Source organism: Pan troglodytes, chromosome 6, assembly GCF_028858775.2.
Source record: "Pan troglodytes isolate AG18354 chromosome 6, NHGRI_mPanTro3-v2.0_pri, whole genome shotgun sequence".
Lineage (NCBI taxonomy): Eukaryota > Metazoa > Chordata > Mammalia > Primates > Hominidae > Pan > Pan troglodytes.
Genome location: NC_072404.2, coordinates 105,993,357 through 106,014,844, shown reverse-complemented (window position 1 = coordinate 106,014,844; position 21,488 = coordinate 105,993,357). Strand labels below are relative to the sequence as shown.

General features: G+C 38.2%; 1 protein-coding gene across 1 annotated transcript in view; it reads left to right on the top strand.

The window, feature by feature from the left end:
- The window catches only part of SEM1 (SEM1 26S proteasome subunit), an 88,190-nt gene extending 72,069 nt beyond the window's left edge, over nucleotides 1-16,121 (top strand). Inside the window, exon 3 of the mRNA XM_054687649.2 lies at nucleotides 15,136-16,121. Within this exon, the coding sequence (XP_054543624.1) occupies nucleotides 15,136-15,163 (28 nt within the window). The 3' untranslated portion in view covers nucleotides 15,164-16,121. The remainder of the gene's footprint in view (nucleotides 1-15,135) is intronic.
- Nucleotides 16,122-21,488: the final 5,367 nt, after the last annotated feature.

Below are 21,488 nucleotides of genomic sequence, written 5' to 3'. Positions count from 1 at the left end.
GGAAGAAGATGATAGCTAGTGAAGGGGAGTGCTTGGTTCAAACAGAGGCCATCTGTCCATACCCAAATGATTTACAGGCAGCAGAACAGTCAGACTAAAGGGCAGCCATTGGATAGGTGTCTCTTTCATCTTATGCAGAAGTACATTATCTTAGCATTTAAACTGAGAGTGAACTGGGCCCCTCATTATGCTTTGCCAAGAGTCCAATATCCTAACATTAAATGGAAAATAGAGTCAAGCACATCATCTGTTGGCATAAAAGTAAAGTTTAAAGAGAAATATAAGCATAAAAGCAGGACTTTCTAGCAATGAGAAGCATCTCAAGGGAAAACAATTTATATAATGAGAGTTGTAAGTACATACACATATTAAAAGCACTCAGACACCTTGCTTGTATTGGCTTTGGGTTATGAATTGAAGAAGACTGCAAAAGCTTGGGACACACCATTTGAGTGTTTCAGAGCTGAAATGAGAAGGACATTCTATTTTTGACCAGGGATATGGGAAACGTGTCAATCTCTGTGTGAGGGTGAAGAACGCACTGAGACAGCCAGAAGAGACATGTGAGTAATGCCACTGACATTTAAAAATCTTTTTCTGGGTCTAAGTATACCCTGGCAACTTCATGGCTTCCTGATAGAAGCAACGCAGTCATATATACCCTCTCTACAACAGATCACTTCCTCTACACCACTAGCCTAAGGACTATGTGGGGAACCAGAGACAGTGGCTAACAATAGCCTTAAACTCACTGTTTCTGTGTCAGATACAAGTAGAATTCTGAATAAAACTTTCTTTTTCCTTTTATTCCTCCTTCCACTCAGAGAATACTTGCCTCAATTTTAAGGAGGTATCTCCATCTTCCACTGAGTCAGATGCAGAAATTCAGATCCTTCTCATCTTTGCAACATGCTATACCAGGTGGACTTTACCATGAGTAACAGACCAATCCAGTGAATCTCCAAAACCCACAGCAATAACAGGCACCATGTAAAACAGAGAGGAGTGGTGTCTCCATTCTGAAGTCTTCATTTTGTGGCTTCTTTCACTAACCACATTTCTTTAAACTTAATCAGAGCTAACCCTTCCCTAATTGGACTCAGACAAGCTACTTGAGCACTGGACACAAGACCCAGAAAGAATTCAGGGCTGTGAACAGCTGATTATAATTTCCTGTGGTGATTGAGACATTCACATGCAGACACACACACTTTAGAGATCCTGGTTATACATGTTACTTAGCTATTCTTTATTTAATTGATGAGTAGGCATTCCTGAGGGAAAAGGAAGGGGAGCTTCTTGGATTTTTCTCCATTTCTAACTTCACTGAAGAGCTCTTGGTGGTAACCATGGGTTGCTCACCATGTCCTGTGGATTTCTCCCACAGAGTGACTTAAGAAGGTACAGATTCTGCCTTACCACTCTAGTAACGTTGCTCATGATGACCCAGTCACCATGACCTTCCCTTTGTCAAGTTATTTTCTTTTTTTCAGAGTTTTACTCTGAAACTCTGACCAGGAACCAGGAGTTATAAGCCCTTCTTTTGACTTCTCATAGGTGCCTTGTGCTCTGATTGGAAGACTCACCTTGCTTCACCTTGTGTTATATATCCTCCTTGACATTCTTATATTGCACACCTTTCCAGATGGTAGGAACCTGATGCAAAGCCAATAGTCTGTTGCATTGAATTGATTTAATTTGGTTTTGAGCCTAGAGGTTTGCTAAAATTGTTTGGTTTTCTTAAAAAAGACATTGATTCTTTTAATTAAACAAGAGTATATTATGGAAAAATTAGAAAAATGTATAACTACAAAATGAAAATACACATTATACTACCAGTTAGAGACAGATTTCTTATCTTTTTGAAGTATTACTTTCTTTTTTTCCTAAAATTTTAATCAATTATTTAATTTTTCCAATAAATAATAAATTATACCAAGGTCATTTATAAAATGATCATTCTCCCTGCTGGTTTGAACTGATTTTAGCAAATTGAAGTAATTTTTTTTCTATTACAATATTGGTTGAAATGTCACTTCAGTGACACTAAAAAGGTTGTCAAAAGTAGCTATCTCCACCTCCTTGCCTCTCATTCTAAAAGGTATCGCATACCCATCAGCTTCACCAAGATTGCTCTTTTCAAGCTAGGTAGTGCTCTCTATTTTGTTTGTATATTGCTTCAACTATCCACAGGATTTAGCACAGTTGACTACCCCTTCCCTGAACTACTTCCTTCTGTCTGCTTCAATACCTGTCTGGTTTTTCTCCAGCCACCCCAGCTATCTTTTTCCTGTTTCCCCTGCTGCCTTGCTCCTTTTCTGTGTGTCCTCCAAATGCCAGCATCCAGGCACACTTTTAGGACTCCTTTGCCTCCCTAACATGCTCATTTGTGCCTTGGCTTTAAATATAATCATCGATTATTGCCCAACATGGATATCTCAAGCCCAACTTGCCAGGACACCAGATTTCTATAGGTTACTGCCTGCTTCTTACTTCCTCAAATCTCTGATAGACATCTAAAACTTACTATATTTGAAACTTTTGATTCCCCACACCCACCCCCATCCTGGTCTTTCTCTAGTCTTCTTAGTATCATGCACCCAGTTCTTTTAGACCATAACTAGGAATTATCCTTGATTCCTTTATTTTCTTCAGTGTCCCAATTCAATCTTTTTGACTTTTCCTCCAAATTAATTCACTTCCTTCCAACTTCACTACCCCTACTTTATCCTGGTCACTTTCATCTTTCCCAGACTACTCTGATAGGCTCCTGTCTGGGTTGGCCATTTCCATACTGGCTCTTTGTAGTTCATTCTACAAATAGAAACCAGAGTGATCTTTATAAATGACAAGTCAGACTGTCACTCCTCTGCTTTAAAACCTTCCAATATTTCTTTATTATACTTAAAAAATAAAATCCAAGTTCTTTATCTTGGGTACAAAGTCCTACAAAATCTAACTCCTGTCAACCTCACATATTCTCGCCCCCTTGCCTACTCTTCTCCACCATACTTCTTTCCGTTTCTTGACTACACCAAGCCTGATACTTTCTTTGAAAGGTTCTTTCCCCTCCATTTGCATGACTCACTTCTTCTAGCCATTCACTTATCAGATTAAATGTCACCTCCTCAAGTCAAAATTATACCACCCTACATGAATTATCTTTATTTTTCTTATTTATTATATATATTATATACATATCTTATATATAATATATATGCATGTATATGAGAGAGAAAAAGAGCACTGTCTGTCTCTCCAATCAGAATACAAAGAGAAACAGACTCTTGTCTACCATATTCACTGTTGTATCCTCAGTGACTAGAATAGTGCTTAGAGCATTATTTTTAAATAAATGAATGAATGTGACATAGGCTAGAATTTTATCTACACTTGCCTATGTTTTTGTTTCTTATTTTCTGTTCTAATGATCTACCTATTCTTTCATCAAACAAGTAAACAAGTAAAACAGAAATAGAAGACTCCATCTCAATTGCCATAGTTATCACATACATTTTAATATTTGATAGGGATAGCCAAAGTTCTCCCTTCTTACACTCATTATTCTAAACATTCCTGGCTAGTATCGCCTGTTTGTTCTCCAAGTGATCTAAAAACACACTATATATTTCTTTATTTGCTCAATTTTCATAGGTTCAGCATAAAGACTCTGTGTGTTTCTTGTTAAGTCAGCTAGTTTATATTTTTCTTGCTATTGTGAACAGCATATTGCCCACACAAGGAGAGGTCATGCATTTAGGTTACCTACCTATCTTTTAAAGACATTTGAGTTTGCACTTCCTGATATATAGGAAAATTAATACTCGTCCATATTTATTTTCTATGTAATATTCACAGTGGACTTTTTCATTGGTTTTAGCAGATCTTCAACTAATTTCCTTTAATTTTCTAGGCAGTCTATTATATCATCTGCAAATAACAATCTTTTTTCCCTTCCCAAGAGTTAAGCCCTTTACTCCTTTTCCTCCCTAGTCTGGTTGCATTCAGTAGAACTACCATAACAATATTCAATAATGATGAGTATCCCTGCCTGATAATGACTTTTATATAAATGCCTCTAGTCTCCCTATTAACTATGTTGTTAAATGCTGGTTTTAGATAGATTACTATATTAAGAATGACATAACTTTCTCTCCTAGTTTAAAAGTGCAATATAAGTGTTTCTGGTTGCATAATATATAATGCTTTATATTATAATACATCCTCATTTATTATTTCAGTATGGAAATTATCCCAGGAATGTTATAATATTGCCTTTATCTGATAGGACATTAAATATTGACTGTGTATCCACTATGTTCAAAACATTGTGCTATTTTTAAACTCTGAAAATAAGTAGATTAAAAGAAGGTTTAAATGTGGATGTGGTAATCCAACCCCATGTTTAATGCTATTTCAGTCCCCACCATCATCTACCAAAATGTTAGATTTGTTATTACAAAATACCAAGGCAAGCAGTTGCTACCCTATATATATATATATATTTAGAACCATCATATTTTCTCCCTGTAAGCTATGTCTATTTTTCCTATGACAATTAAAGGTGTTTTTCCAATTCCTTCTTGCAATATCTTAAATAATGAGTCCTAACCTGGATGCATATGAGAATTAGCTGAGGTTTGAAATATTCTGATGTTTGCGCCCTTCCCTAAACTAATTGAATCTGAACTACCAGGAGTGGGTCCCAGGCAATTTTATTATTGAAAAGCAACATTCAGCCAGTAGAGTCACTCAGTATTGAACCAAGCACTTTGTGTCTGGCCCTCCAAGAATTCAAGAAAATTAAAAAAACTCTACACCAGTTATTGTCAAACTTTGCTTAGAAATTAAGGGGCAATTAGAAATATCAGGGTGCATTTAAAAATTCAAGGTACAGGATTGGTAAGGGGCAGAGCAAGAAGGCAGAATAGAAGTCTCCACCGATTGTCCCCCAACCCCTGCAAACACACTAATCTAACAACTGTCTGCAAAAAAAAAAAAAAAAAAAAACCACCTTCATAAGAACAAAAAATCAGATGAGCATTCACAGTACCTGTTTTTTAAAAATTATTATTATACTTTATATTCTGAGATACATGTGCAGAATGTGCAGGTTCGTTACATAGGTATACACGTGCCATGGTGATTTGCTGCACCCATCAACCTGTCATCTACATTAGGTATTTCTCCTAATGCTATCCCTCCCCTAGTCCGCCACCCCCTGACAGGCCCCAGTGTGTGATGTTCCCCTCCCTGTATCCATGCGTTCTCATTGTTCAGCTCCCACTTATGAGTGGGAACATGCAGTGTTTGCTTTTCTGTTCTTGTGTTACTTTGCTGAGAATGATGGTTTCCAGCTTCATCCATGTCCCTGCAAAGGACATGAACTCATTCTTTTTATGGCTACATAGTATTCCATGGTGTATATGTGCCACATTTTCTTTATCCAGGCTATCACTGATGGGTATTTTGCTTGGTTCCAAGTCTTTGCTATTGTGACCAGTGCCACAATAAACATATGTGTGCATGTGTCTTTATAGTAGAATGACTTACAATCCTTTGGGAATATACCCAGTAATGGGATTGCTGGGTCAAATGGTATTTCTGGTTCTAGATCCTTGAGGAATTGCCACACTGTCTTCCACAATGGTTGAACTAATTTACACTCCCACCAACAGTGTAAAAGCGTTCCTATTTCTCCACATCCTCTCCAGCATCTGTTGTTTCCTGACTTTTTAATGATCACCATTCTAACTGGCATGAGATGGTATTTCCTTGTGGTTTTGATTTGCATTTCTGTTATGACCAGTGATGATGAGCATTTTTTCATATGTTCGTTGGCTGTATAAATGTCTTCTTTTGAGAAGTGTCTGTTCATGTCATTCACCCACTTTTGATGGCGTTGTTTGTTTTTTTCTTGTAAATTTGTTTAAGTTCTTTGTAGATTCTGGATATTAGCCCTTTGTCAGATGGATACATTGCAAAAATTTTCTCCCATTCTGTAGGTTGCCTGTTCACTCTGATGATAGTTTCTTTTGCTGTGCAGAAGCTCTTTAGTTTAATTAGATCCCATTTGTCAATTTTGGCTTTTGTTGCCATTGCTTTTGGTGTTTTATTCATGGAGTTTTTGCCCATGCCTATGTCCTGAAAGGTATTGCCCAGGTTTTCTTCTAGGGTTTTTATGATTTTAGGTCTTACGCTCTGGTTTTAACTTTATATCACTGAAAGAGGCACTGAAGAGGTGGTAAAACAGTCTTGAATCACTGACACCACCCCTCCCTCATCCTGTGACAGCAGTGGCATGGTGCAGAGAGCTTTTCTGTGCACTGGGGAGAGAGAGAGTGCAGTAATTATGAGGCATTGAGCTCAGTGCTGTCCTATTATAAAAGAAAAAAACTGGATGAAACTTAGCTGATGCTCACCCATGGAGGGAGCATTTAATCCAGCCCTAAACAGAGGGGAATCACTGACCCCCAGCAGTCTAAACTTCAGTTCCCCGCAAGCCTTGCCACCATGGGCTACAGTGGCAGTCTAGGCCACTGGGACTACAAATCCTAGGCAAGCCCTAATGCTGAACTGGGCCCAGAGACAGTGATAGTGGGCTAAGTGGGGCATGTGACCTAATGACACATCAGTCAGGGGAAGCTAAGGGAGTGCTGGCATCACCCTTCCCCTAACCCCAGGCTGCACAGCTTGTGGCTCCAAAAGAGACCCTTTCCCTTCACTTGAGGAGAGGAGATGGAATAATGGGGAAAACTTTGTTTTGCATCTTGGATAAGCTCAGCCACAGCAGGATAGGACATCAGTCAGAGTCATGAGGTCCCCTTTCCAGGCTGTAGCTCCTGGACAACATTTCTATACATACCTGAGACCAGAAGAGAACCCACTGCCTTGAAAGGAAGGACCTACTCCTGGCAGGATTAATTATCTCCTAACTAAAGAGTCCTTGGGTCCTGAATAACCAGCAGTAATATCCAGGTATCATGGCAAGGGCCTTGGGTGAGCCTCTGAGACTTGCTGCCTTCAGGTGAGACTCAGCCTATTCCCAAATCTGGTGGCTAGGTGGCAAGATGCCTTTCACGTGAAGAACAGAGGAGGGAAAAGTAAAGGGGTCTTTGTCTTGCACCTTAGGTGCCACCTTGGCTACAGGGGGATAGAGCACCAAGAGGACTCTCAGGGTCCCCAATTCCAGGAGTTGGCTCTTGGATGGCATTTCTGGACCTGCCCTGGGCCAGAGGGGAGCCTGTTCCCCTGAAAAGTGAGTCCCAAACCAGGCAGCATTCACCACAAGCTGACTGAAGAGCTGTTAGGCCCTCAAGGAACATCAGAGGTAGTCTGGCAGTACTCCTCATGAGCCTATGGTAGTGTGGCCACAGGGTGAGGCTCCTCTCTGTTTGGAAAGGGGTGGGAAGAGTGGGAAGGACTGTGCCTTGTGGCTTGAGTGCCAGCTCAGCTGCAGCACACTAGAATACCACGTAGAATTCTAAGGTTTTTGCTTTTAGTTCTTAGCTCCCAGATGGCACTTCTGGACCTGCGTGGGGAGTGGAGGAACTCACCACCCTGAAAGGAAGAACACAGGCCTGGCTGGCTTTACCACCTGCTAAGTGTAGAGCCCTAGGGCCTTAAGCGAACATAAGCTGCAGCCAAGGACTTGGGCAACACCCAATGCTGTGGTGACTTCGGGTCTGACCCAGCACAGTGCTAGTGGTGGTGGCCACAAGGGTGCTTGGGTCACTCCACTGCCAGCTCCAGGTGGCTCAGAACAGAGAGAGAGGCTCTGTTTGGGAGAAAGTAAGGAAAGAGAACAAGAGTCTCAGTCTGGTAATCCACAGAATTCTTCTAAATCTTATCCAAGACCATCAAGGCAGTACCTCTATGAGTCTGGAGGAACCACTGCATTATTGGGCATGGGGTGGCCCCTAAAGCACATACAGCTTAGATCACAACTCCCAAGTCCTTCTGAATATATGGAAAGCCTTCCCAAGGAGGATGGGTACAAACAAGCCCAGACTGAGAAGACTACAATGAATACCTAACTCTTCAATGCCCAAACACAGACAAATATCTACAAGTGTCATGACCATCCAGGAAAGCATGACCTCACCAAATGAACTAAATAAGGCACTAGGGACCAATCCTGGAGAAATGGATACGTGACTTTTCAGACAGAGAATTCAAAATAGCTGTTTTGAGGAGACTCAAAGAAAAATCAAGATAACACAAAGAAGGAATTCAGAATTCTATCACACAAATTTAGTAGAGATTGAAATAACTAAAATGAATAAAGCAGAAATTCTGGAATTTGGCATACTGAAGAATTCATCAGAGTCTTTTAATAGGAGAATTGATCAAGCAGAAGAGGAATTAGTGAGCTTGAAGATAGAATATTTGAAAATACAAAGTTAGAGGAAACAACCACAAAAAAGAATAAAAAAGCAATGACGCATACCTGCGGGATCTAGAAAATAGCTGCAAAAGGGCAAATCTAAGAGTTGTTGGCCTTAAAGAGAAGGTAGAGAAAAAGACAGGGGTAGAAAGTTTATTCAAAGGGATAATAACAGGGAACTTCCCAAACCTAGAGAAAGATACCCATATCAAATACAAGAAGGTTATAGAACACCAAGCAGATTTAACTCAAAAGACTGCCTCAAGGCATTTAATAATCAAACTCCCAAAGGTCAAGGATAAAGAAAGGACCCTAATAGCAGCAAGAGAAAAGAAACAAACAACATACAATGGAGCTCCCATATGTCTGGCAGCAGACTTTTCAGTGCAAACCTTAGAGGCCAGAAGAGAGGGGCATGACGTAATTAAGTGCTAAAAGAAAAAGAAAACTAACCTAGATTAGTGTATCTGGTGAAAATATTCTTCAAACGTGAAGGAAAACTAAAGACTTCCCCAGACAAACAAAAGTGGAGAGATTTCATCAACACCACACCTATCCTACTACAAATGCTAAAGGGAGTACTTCAGTCAGAAAGAAAAGAACATTAATGAGCAATATAAAATCATCGGAAGCTACAAAACTCACTGGTAATAGTAAGCACAAAGAAAAACAAAGAATATTGTAACACTGTAATTATGGTGTGTAAACTACTCATGCCTTAAGTAGAAAGATGAAAAGATGAAACAATTGAAAAGAATAACTAGAACTTTTTAAGACATAGGCAGTATAGTAAGATATAAATACAAACAACAAAGAGTTAAAAAGTGGGAGGATAAAGTTAAACTGTAGAGCTTTTATTCATTTTCTCTTTGCTTGTTTATGCAATGAGTATTAAGTTGTCATCAGTTTAAAATAATGGGTTATAAAATACTATTTGCAAGCCTCATGGTAACATACATAATAACATACGATGGCTACAAAAAAATAAAAAGCAAGAAACTAAATTATATCACCAGAGGAAAAAACTTTCACTAAAAGAAAGACAGGAGGAAAATTAAAAAGGAAGAGAAGGCCACAAAACAACCAGAAAACAAATAACAAAATGGCAGGAGTAAGTACTTCTTTATCAATAATTACATTGAATGTAAATAGACTAAATGTACCCAATGAAAAGATCCATTGATCTGTCACCTACAAGAAACACAAATAAAGATAACTATAAAGACACACATAGACTGAAAATAAAGGGAAGAAAAAAGATATTCCATGCAAATGGAAACAAAAAAAGAGTAAGAATAGTTATATCAGACAAAACAGATTTCAAGACAAAAACTGTAGGAAGAGACAAAGAAGGTCGCTGTATAATGATAAAGGGGTCAATTTAGCAAGAGGATATAAAATTTTAAATATATATGCACCCAACACCGGAGCACTCAGAGATACAAAGCAAATATTATTAGAGCTAAAGAGAAAGATAGGCTCCAATACAATCATAGTTAAGAGACTTCAACACTCCACTTTCAGCATTGGACAGATCTTCCAGACAGAAAATCGACAAAGAAACATTGGACTTAATTTTTACTATAGACCAAATGGACCTAATAGATATTTACGAACATTTCATCCAGTGGCTGCAGAATAAACATTGTTTTCCTCAGCACATGGATCATTCTCAAGGATAGGCCATATGTTGGGTCACAAAACAAGTCTTAAAATGTTTTAAAAAGTTGAAATCATATCAAGCATCTTCTCTGACCACAATGGAATAAAACTGAAAATCAATAACAACAGAAATTTTGGAAACCATACGAGTACGTGGAAACTAAACAACATGCTCCTGAATGACCAGTGGGTCAATGAAGAAATTATAAGAAGGAAATTGAAAATCTTCTTGAAACAAATGATAAAGGAAACACAAAATACCAAAACCTATGAGATACAGCAAAAGCAGTACCAAGAGAGAAGATTACAGCTATACATGCTGGCATCAAAGAAGAAGAAAAACTTCAAATAAACAACCTAATGAATTAAATTAAATTAAAGAATTTGAAAAGCAAAAGCAAACCAAGCCCTAAATTAGTAGAAGAAAAGGAATAATAAAGATCAGAGCAGAAATAAATGAAATAAAAAAGAAGGAAACAATACAAAAGATCAATGAAACAAAGATGGTTTTTTGAAAAGTTAAACAAAGATGACAAAACTTCTGCCAAAATAACTGAGAAAAAAGAGAAGATCCAAACAAATAAAATTGCAGATGAAGAGGAGACATTACAACTGATACTGCAGAAATTCACAGGATCATTAGATGCCAATAAAGTTGAAAACCTAGAAGAAATGGTTAAATTCCTAGATGCATAAAACCTACCAAGATTGAACCATGAAGAAATCCAAAACTGGAACAGACCAATAACAAGTAATGAATTCAAAGCTGTAATTAAAACTCTGTCAGTAAAGAAAAGCCCAGGAGCTAATGGCTTCACTGCTGAATTCTATCAAACATTTAAAGAAGAACTAATACCAATTCTACTCAAACTATTATGAAAAATAGAAGAGAAGGGAATACTTCCAAACTCATTCTGAGGTCAGTATTACTCTGATACCAAAATCAGACAGATATATCGATAAAAGAAAACTAACTACAGGCCAATATCTTTGATGAATATTGATGCAAAAACCCTCAACAAAATACTAGCAAATTGAATTCAACAAAACATTGGAAAGATCATTCATCATGACTGAGTAGAATTTATCCTTAGTATTCAAGGATGGTTCAACATATGCAAACCAATCAATGTGATACATCATATCAACAGAATAAAGGATTAAAAAACCCATATGATCATTTCAACATCCCTTCATTATAAAAAATATTTTAAAAACTGGATACAGAAGGAACATACCTTAACATAATAAAAGCCATATATGGCAAAAGCAACATAAGTGTTCATTAACAGATGAATCAATAAAGAAAATGTAGTACTTACATACGATGTAATACTACTATTCAGCCATAAAAAGAATGGGATTCTGTCATTTGCAACAACATAGATGGAACTGGAGGTCATTATGTTAAGTGAAATAAAACAAGCACAAAAAAACAAACTTTTCATATTCTAATTTATTTGTGGGATCTAAAAATCAAAGCAATTGCACTTATGGACATATAGAGTAGAAGGATGGTTACCAGAGGCTGAGAAGGTCAATGGGGGTTTGGAAGGGGAGGTGGGATGGTTAATGTGTACAAAAACAACAAAAAGAAAGAATGAATAAGACCTATTATTTGATAACATAACAGGGTGACTATAGGCAAAAATAATTTAATCATACATTTTAAAATAACTGAAAGAGTATAATTGGATTGTTTGCAACACAAAGGATAAATGCTTGAGGGGATGGATACCCCATTTTACATCATGTGATTATTACACATTTTATGCCTATATCAAAACATCTCATGTACTCCATAAACATATACACATATTATGTACCCATAAAAATTAAAATTAAAAGTTAAAAAAATTATGATGACCAGGTCACACTTAAAGGCAAATAAGAACCTCTGTGGCATCAGTTTTATTTTGCACACCACATGTAAACCCAAAGTGTAGCCAAATTTAAGAACTGCTGTTCTACACTCCTGCAAATCAAAGTATGGTCTGTGGTTCAGCAGCATTGTTATAACCTGGAAGCTTGTTAGAACAACTGATCTCAGATTTATCATATATGCAGATGACTTTGTTACATTAAAGTTTTAGTAGCACTGCTTCCACAAGGGGTTTCAGCCTTGTAGCTTAGACCCTAAACTTTGAGACTTATTATTTTGCTTATGATTTTAATTCATGCAGTGGGGAGCAGTGACAACACTAGGGAGTAATTCCAAAGATTTGTTTCAAAAGAGCATCTGGACTTTTCAGGAAGCCACATGTCCCTGCAGGGATGTCATTTCATCCCTTTTGCTCTTGTTAACTTTATCTTTAAGTTTTTGTTGTAGTTCTTTCATTTATTTTGTTCCTGGTCTTGCACATGTTTGGTGACTGTAACAGGTTGAGGGGAAATATGATGCTAAGTGAGATGTGAGGCAAGTGAAAGCCTTCATGCACTTAATGTAAAAATGAAATGACACCCTAAATATAAAGTGTGAATTGCTTGTAGATGCGCTGGCACCCTGAGGTGTGGGAGGAGAAGGAGGCGGTAGCCACAGTACTCACCTGAGCAGGCTGGCTCAGCTCCCTGTTGGAACAATGGGATTCCCTAATGGCAAAATCACACCTGAGCCTCCTTTAACACTCCAAAAGCAGCAACCTCCTTATGAGCAGGGGGAGTTGTTTTTCAAGCAACATAGAGTCCTGATAAATAACGTTTTCACTTAGGTTGAGTCAGTCACTTAGCATTGAAACAGCTTTCTAGATATGATAGGTATTTTTAGAATTTGCATTAATTCTATCAGCATTATGGCTAAGAAATGGGCTGAGCAATAGCTAGTAGAAGATTGGCTAAAAGTCTACAAGGATTTCCCCTTGCTTTTAGAATCTCCCTATCACCCCATTGCAGCCCCAGGTTTGTCCTGTGCTCATGTGACCTATGTAAATACCTTACACCTTATATCCCTTCCTGCTCCCTACTCCCAAACACATGCACAAACTGGGAATCCCCTGTGCCCCCTTTCTAAGAGAGTCTTTCCTAGCTAATAGTGGAATGTTGGAAGGGGACATCCTGAAAGACTCAGCATAATTATTAATGTGGCTAATATTTATCAGGTCCTTTCAATGTGCCAAGCACTTAATGAGCATTATTTCATTTCATTCTCATAACAATTGTCTGAATTTAGTATTATTATTATCCCCATTTTGTAGAGGAAAAAAATAAGTAACTGACCTGAGATCCCACAGCTATTCAAAGTCAAGCCTGGTGGGATGCAAACTCAGGCATTCTGTCCCCAGAGCCCATGCTCCGACCCACTTGACCCACTACACTAAAAGAGCTCCCTAAATGAGACTCTCTTGACAAAATGAGGAACTTAAACTTGGCTTAGTATGAAAATCCTAAGCACAAAATTTTAGACTAATACAATGTACTCCCATATATCTACCACCTAGATTTATCAACCATTAACTTTTTGTCTTATTTATTTCATCCATATTTATTTTTATTGAGTCACGTAAAAGTAAATTTTAGATCTTCTTATATGTCATCCCTTTAGTAGATAGAATGGTGGTTCCAAAAACATATAGCCATGCCCTAATCTTCAGAACCTATCAATATTACCTTATATGTTAAAAGATGGAATGTTACCTTATTTGGAAAAGGGGTCTTTGCAAATGTAATTAACTTAAGAATCTTTAGATGAGGAGATCATCCTGGTGGGCCCTTATCCCAGTGGGCCCTAAATCCAAGGATAAGCATCCTTGTAAGAGAAAGCCAGAGGGAGATTTGACATGCAAGTTCCTTGGCAGCCGCAAGCCAAGGAATGCCAGGCGCTAACACAAGCTGGAAAAAGCAAAGATAGATTCTCCCCTAGAGCCATCAGAGGGAGCACAGTCCTGCCAACATCACTTCAGTCAAAATTCTGGTTTCTGGAACTTTGAGATAATAAATTTCTGTTATTTTAAGCCACCAAGTTTGTAGTGATTTGTTATGGCAGACCTGGGAACAAGTACAACCTTTCAATGACTGAGTATGCATCACCAACAAAATCAGGATATTCTTCCATATATAGACAATAAAATGATCATATCTAACAAAATTAACATGAATTCCATATATATTTATATAAACAAGTATATATTTATATATAATAAACAAGTACATATTTTATATAAAATATTTATATAAACAAGTATATATGAATATATTTATATATAATATATACATATAGATATTTTATATGTACATATTTATACAAATTTATCTATTTAAATATATAAATTATATATTTAATATTATATAAATTAATATAATTTAAATATAGAGAGAGAGAAGAAGAAGAAAAAGAAGAAGATTCTATTCATTATTATAAAGAATTGGCTCATGCAGTCATGCAATTATGAAGGTGATGTTCTACAATCTGCTGTCTACAGTTGGAAACCCATGAAAGCTGGTGGTGTGGTTTAGCCTGAATCAGAAAGCCTGAGAAGTAGGAGAGTCAATGTTAAAGTTCCAGCCTGAATCTGAAGGCTTGAAAACCAGAGAAGTTGATGGTATAAATCCTAGTCCAAAGGCAGGAGAAGACTGATGATCCAGCTCAAGCAGGTGGACAAGAGAAAATTTTTCCCTTCCTTTGCTTTTTGTTTTATTCAGGCCCTCAGTGGATTGATGATGCCTACTCATATTGGGGAGGGCAGTCTGCTTTACTGAATCCAGCAATTCAAATGTCCAGAAACACCCTCATAGACATACCTGGAAATGATGTTTAGCCAAATGCCTGGCACCCTGTGACTCAGGTGAATTGAAATAAAATTAACCATCACAGATGTCAAGACTGGCACTGACCCCAGAGCATTTGTATTCCATGCAGAGCTCACTGTGGCTAGAATTTCACCTTTTGAAATGTCTGTATTTATGTAAGTTTTCCTTGCTTCCTTTGAAAATGCCACATTTCTAGACAGGTGCATGCATTACATGACTAGCACAGTGGTATTAAGTGATTTTATGATCTACATGGCTTTTCCACTGATCAGATGGTCAAACAGAATTTGAGGCTAATAGGTGTTTGAAAAAGAAAACCTTCACCTACTTTCTAATTTTTCCAGGGCTGGATACAGTGAACTGGAGGAATAGCGGGGAGAATTGCCAATACTCAGGAGTCAGGCTTCACATTGATCATGCAGCTAATAAGAAAGAAGGCAAAGGTACCAAGCCCCTTGCCATATGAGAGCTTCCATCAACTTTGGCAGAAGATAGAAAGGAAAATACTACTACTGTTTAGAAACTGCACTGATATTTCTTGACTTCTCCTGAATCGACTACTGTTTTCCCCTCAGTGATTCAAATACAAGAGAAATTTTTCTCATCATTCTGTGTCTCAAAGCTCTGAAATAAGGCATCTTTTCCTGTCTTTTATTTGATTTAAGGCCAGCTTCAAGCATTTATTGAACTGATTAGCACATTAGTTTTATTTTTTTTTCCATGTCCTTTTATGTTCTGGTGAGTTTATTAGGTGAGGCCAGTTTCCTTCAGAGAATTTAATCCAAAGGCCTTTACTAGAAGGCTGGCATGTTTCCTTTTCTCATAAAGATAAGGAAACATCAACAGGCATAACATAGCAGAATGTCTAGCCTAAGTTATGGAAAAGATTCCATGCCATACTCCCTGGTGAGGTTGACTTCACACTTACTGGCTTACTTCTCCTGATACTTGGTTTACAAGTGAGACAAGTAATCCCCTCTGAGGGTAACTGGTCATGTTTCTTTGTTTATTCTGGGGGTCATTTTGCCACTAACAGCTATGCTGGCTCTATGCAGAACTTCAAAGCTCAGGCTGTCTACCTGAGCTATAGGGAAGAAGAAGCTACAGAGTTGCCTTTAATAAGACATCAGCAATACATTTAGCTGTCAGGGAAGATGGGTCATATTTAGGAATACATGGAGAATAAGTTTTAAAAGAGAGAGAATCCAAATGTATTGTACTCTTAATTAGAGGTCCCTAAACTGCAAATTCATTTGCTAATATAATTTCTCATGCTTTTTATTTCAATAATGTATGTATTCGGTAATGTCTGATAAATACTTGCACTTCATTTTTTGTTGTCCACTCATTTATTAACTTCTGCAGCAGTGTCTTGGATGGAGGGAGAACTGGAGAAGCACTGAATAGAAAAGAGGGTGATATTACAAAATCCCTGAAGTTGGAGACACACAAGCAGCCTGAACACACTTCTGTCCTCACCAATGGAAAAAGCTCAGCTGCTCTTTCATTTTGCTTCTACATTCCCCAAACCCCAGGCTACTCTACGATCCTTTTTTATATCTTTTAAGGTAACATTTTACATTGAGGAAAGATTGAACAAGGGTATTGAATTATACAGAACAACATGGAAACTTTTTGGAATTGTGAAGCCTACCAAAGCTTCACAATTCAACTCATCAATTATGTGGATGCTGCAAAGACCCATTTTAAAATAGTGTTTGATATTGCTTAATTATACTTATTTATTACTTATTTGCTTCTTGTGCTTATTATCATTAAAGAAAAAGAAAGCAAAATTTCAAGCTTTCCTGGACAACTCTTCCAAGAAAATCAATCTACTTCTATTCCATATTTTCTTAATTTTAACAATACATAATTATGTACAGTAGATTCTCATTGGTGGGAACATAATGAATACAAATTTTATACTGGTCATACATAGTGTGTTCATGTAAGATGGGTCAAATCTGGGGCAGACCTCAGAGGGCGTCCTGGAAGATGATGACATGTGGAGTCACACCACCAAATCCAACTGCCCCAAAACACACAAAGCCCCAAACTATCAAAATCACTCAACAGGTAAATAAAAACATACAAATATAAACAGGTAAATAAATTGGTCTCTAAACAGGTATGCAAAAATATAAACTAAAAAAACATAACAGAGTGAGCACAATAGACAATGGGAGGGGAGAGGGATCAAAGAGGCTGATTAGAGGCAAGGAGTACATGCGCCCTCCATGGAGAGGAACCAGAATAGTAAGCAGATACTCCAAACAGATCATCGAGGAGAGAATTCACCAGAGAAGACATGGGAAGCACCAGAAGTAAGTAAGGAGAGAGTTTGGGACAGCTTGCTGGCAGGGGGCTGAGAGCCAGGAGAGGCTCCCGGGTGTGGGAAAACCTCAGGGCTCCGAAATGGGTTTTTACAATCTTGGCTACAAGAGAATCCCTCAACCCACTAGGGCCTCAGGCCTGACACACAGAGATGCCTAAAGACTGCTCAGAGACATTGCTCCAGAAAGGGTACCCCACATGCCTCCAAGCCAAGAGCAGCGTCAGCTGGGGACCATTCTGAGAGTCTAGCTACTAGGGATCTACAGACATGGCTGCTGCTGCTGCACTGATTCTAGGAGACAGAGGGAGAGGCTGGGTACTCCCGTGCACCCCCTGGGAGGGCCCCTACTGCCCTGCCGCAGGCTGCTGTTGAGACTGAGATGTGAGTAGACTACACTTGCACTCCCCTTGGTATCTTGCCTACACTGCTTGCCTGGGAGGTGCCCCACCCTCCCTGGACCCTGGACGCAGGCCCAAAGCACCATTTCGAGTCTAATGCTGGGTTGTGTCCTGCCCTCAGGCTAAGTTCAGGCCGCCATGGCTGCAGCTGCTGCTAAGGAGGATCAGGGAAACTAGGCTCTCCTACACATATCTAGAATAATACCACTGTTCTGGAATGAGTGGCATAAGACTGATACACAAGTGGACCACACTCCCCACAGCTTCTTGCCCATGCTACCTGCTTGGGAGGGGCCTCACTGCCCTCACTGGTTGCAAGACCAAGGTGCCATTTTGAGAGTTTAATGCTAGGCTTCCCCCTGCCCTTGGGCAAAGTTCGAGTTGACGTGGCTGCACCTGCCACCCATCTAGGGCAAGAACATGGGAGAGCAATCTCTCCCGAGCACACTTAGGACAATACCCACTGCCCTGCTATGGGTGGCTGTGGGATTACGGACTAGGCTTCTCAGCCTGTTGCAGCTTCCAGCAATACCAACACAGACTGCTTGGGTCCCGGTGGTTGCTTTTCTACTGCTACTTTCATCACCCACACCACACCAGCTGCCCACAGGTCTGAGAACACACCCACATAACTGGCCCACTGCTCCCACTATTAGCTTCCAAGCAAGCCACCTGGAGGCTAAGAAGAAGCCCTCTAGAATCCAGTAACATGGTGCCAGTGTCAACTGCTCTGGGGCCTAAAACAGGCACACTCACCCCACTGCTGCCACCACTGGAGCCCAAAGACTGGCTCATGTGTCATCCAAGTCCCCAGATAAACTTCACCACAACCTCAGCTAATAGCTATGCCTTAAGTCACTAAGGAAATCAGATACCACTGATCCTGTGTACCGCTGAAGAAGTTATACAAAAATCACACTACTGCTGGCACCCAAAGCCAAAACCAAAGTATCTTAATCAACAAAATACATACATACTCAGGAAAAAATTTTTTCCTACAAAAACAATTTCAAAAAATTAGAACAGACAACTGCTACATTAGATGTGCAGATGTCAATGGAAAGACACAGGAAATATGAAAAAGCAGGGAAATATGATGCCACCAAAGGACCACAACAATTGTCTAGCAAGTTTCCAATCAAGAATTCCTTGAAATGTGAGATAAATAATTAAAAATATTGATTTCAAAGAAGCTTAATTAGATGAAAGAGAAATCTGAAAACCAATACAGAGAAATCAAAAATCAATTCAGTATAAGAATGAAAAATTTACAAGAAGATAGATAGTTTGTTTTTTTAAGACACGGTCTTTCTCTGTTGCCCAGGCCAAAGTGCAGCAGTGTAATCATGGCTCACTGCGGCCTTGAACACCTGGGCTCAAGCGATCCTCCCACTTCAGCCTCCTGGGTGGGTAGGACTACATGTGCATGCCAGCCACAACTGGCTAATTTTTAAATTTTTTTGTAGAGATAGGGTTTCACCCAAGCTAAGATAGTTATCTTAGAAAAACTGAGCAGAAATTCTAGAAATAAAAGATTAATTGAAGGAAATACAAAATAAGTGTAAAAGCTTCAGTAACAGACTGGACCAAGCAGAAGAAAGAATGTCAGAAGCTGAAGACTGGTCTTCTGAAATAATCCATTCAGACAAAAATAAGCAAAAAAGAATAAAAAAGAATGAACAAAGTCTTTGAGACACTGGGACTACATAAAGTTACTGAACTTACGAGTTATTGGTTCTCCTGAAGGGGAAAAGGGATAAAAAAGTTTATAAACTCTATTTCAAAAAATAATTGATGAAAACTTCCCAAGCCTGTCAGAGAGTTAGCTAGATACAGGAGGCTCAGCAATCCCCAGGCAAGTATAAAAAGTACTTCCCCACAGCATGTTGTATTCAGAATATCTAATGTCAAAGTGAAAAAAACGAATTTTAAGAGAAAAGCATCAAGTCACCTGTAAAGGAAATGGATAAATTCTGGAAACATGCAACCTCCTGAGATTGAAGCAGGAAGAAATAGAAACTTCTGAACAGATCAACAATAAATAGCGAGATTGAATCAGTAATAAAAAAAGTCTCCCAACAACAACAAAAAAGCCCAAGTTCAGATGGATTCACAGCTGAATTCTATCAAACATACAAAGAAGAACTAATACCAATCCTTCTGAAATTATTTTTAAAAAATGAGGAGGGGGGAACTCTTTGTAACTCATTCTGTGAGGCCAATATCACCCTGATACCAAAACCAGACAAAGATACAACAAAAAAGAAAACAAGAAACCAATATCCCTGATGAACACAGGCACAAAAATCCTCAAAATAACACTAGCAATTCGAATCCAACAGCATACTACACCATGATCAGGTGGGATTTATCCCAGGGATACAAGGATGGTTCAACATATGCAAATCAATTAATGGGACACATCACATAAACAGAACTAAGGACAAAAAATATATGATAATCTCAATATATGCAGAAAAAGTATTTGATAAAATCTGGCATTCCTTTATGATAAAAGTACTCAACAAACTAGGCATAGAAGAAACATACCTCAACATAACAAAGGCCATATATGACAAACCCATACCCAACGTCATACTCAATGGTAAAAAGTTGAAAGCATTCTCTCTAAGAACTGGAACAAGACAAGGATGCCCACTTTCACCACTCTTATCCAACACAGTACTGGAAGTCCTCACCAGAGCAATCAGGCAAGAAAAGGAAATAAAAACATCCAAATAGGAGAAAAGGAAGTCAAATTATCCCTGTTTATAGATTCTGTGTTATTATATCTAGAAACCCCTAAAGACTCTACCAGAAAATTGTTAGATTTGATAAATAAATTCAGTAGTTTCTGTCCAAAATTAATGTACAGAAATCAGCAGTGTTTCTACACAACAATGATCTAGCTAAGAACCAAATCAAGAAGGTGAGTCTACTTATAACAGCTAAAAAAAGAGGAAATACCTAGGAATAGATTTAACCAGGGAGGTGAAAGATCTCTATAAGAAGAATTATAAAACACTGACGAAAGAAGTTGTAGATGACAGAAACAAATGAAAAAAACACCCCATGCTCATGGATTGGAATAATCACCATCATTAAAATACCTTACTGTCCAAAGCATTCTACAGATCCTATGCAATCCCTATCAAATTACCAATGACATTTTTTCAGAGAATTAGAAAAAAAATCCTGAAATTCGTATGAAACCAAAAAAGAGCCTGAATAACCAAAGCAATCCTGAACAAAAAGAACTAAGCTGGAGGCATTACATTACCTGACTTCGAATTCTACTACAAGGCTATAGTAACCAAAGCAGCATAATACTGGTGTAAAAATAGACATATAGATCAATGGAACAGAATAGAGAACCAGTAATAAAGACATATGATTACAACAAACTGATCTTTGACAAGTCAATAAAAATAAGCAGTGGTGATATGACATACTATTCAATAAATGGTGCTGGGAAAGTTGGATAGCCATATGTAGAATAATGAAACTGGACCCATACCTCTGACCACATACAAAAATTAAGTCAAGATGGATTACATACCTAAACATAAGACCCAAAAATATAAAAATCCTAAAAGAAAACCTAGGAAAAACTATTCTAGACATTGCCTAGGTAAAGAATTTATGACTAAGTACCCAGAAGCAAATGCAACAAAAACAAAAATAGACAAACAGGACTTAACTAAACTAAAAAGCTTCTTCACAGCAAAAGAAACAATCAACATTGCAAACAGGTAACCTACAGAATAGGGAAAAAGTATTTGCAAACTATGAATCTAACAAAGGGCTAATATCTAGAATCTTCAAGGAACTCAAACAACTCATCAAAAAAACAAACATTGAAAAAAAACCATTGTAAAGTGGGCAGAGGAAATAAACAGACATTTTTCAAAAGAGGACATACAAGTGGCCAAGAAACATGAAAAAATGTTCAGCATCACTA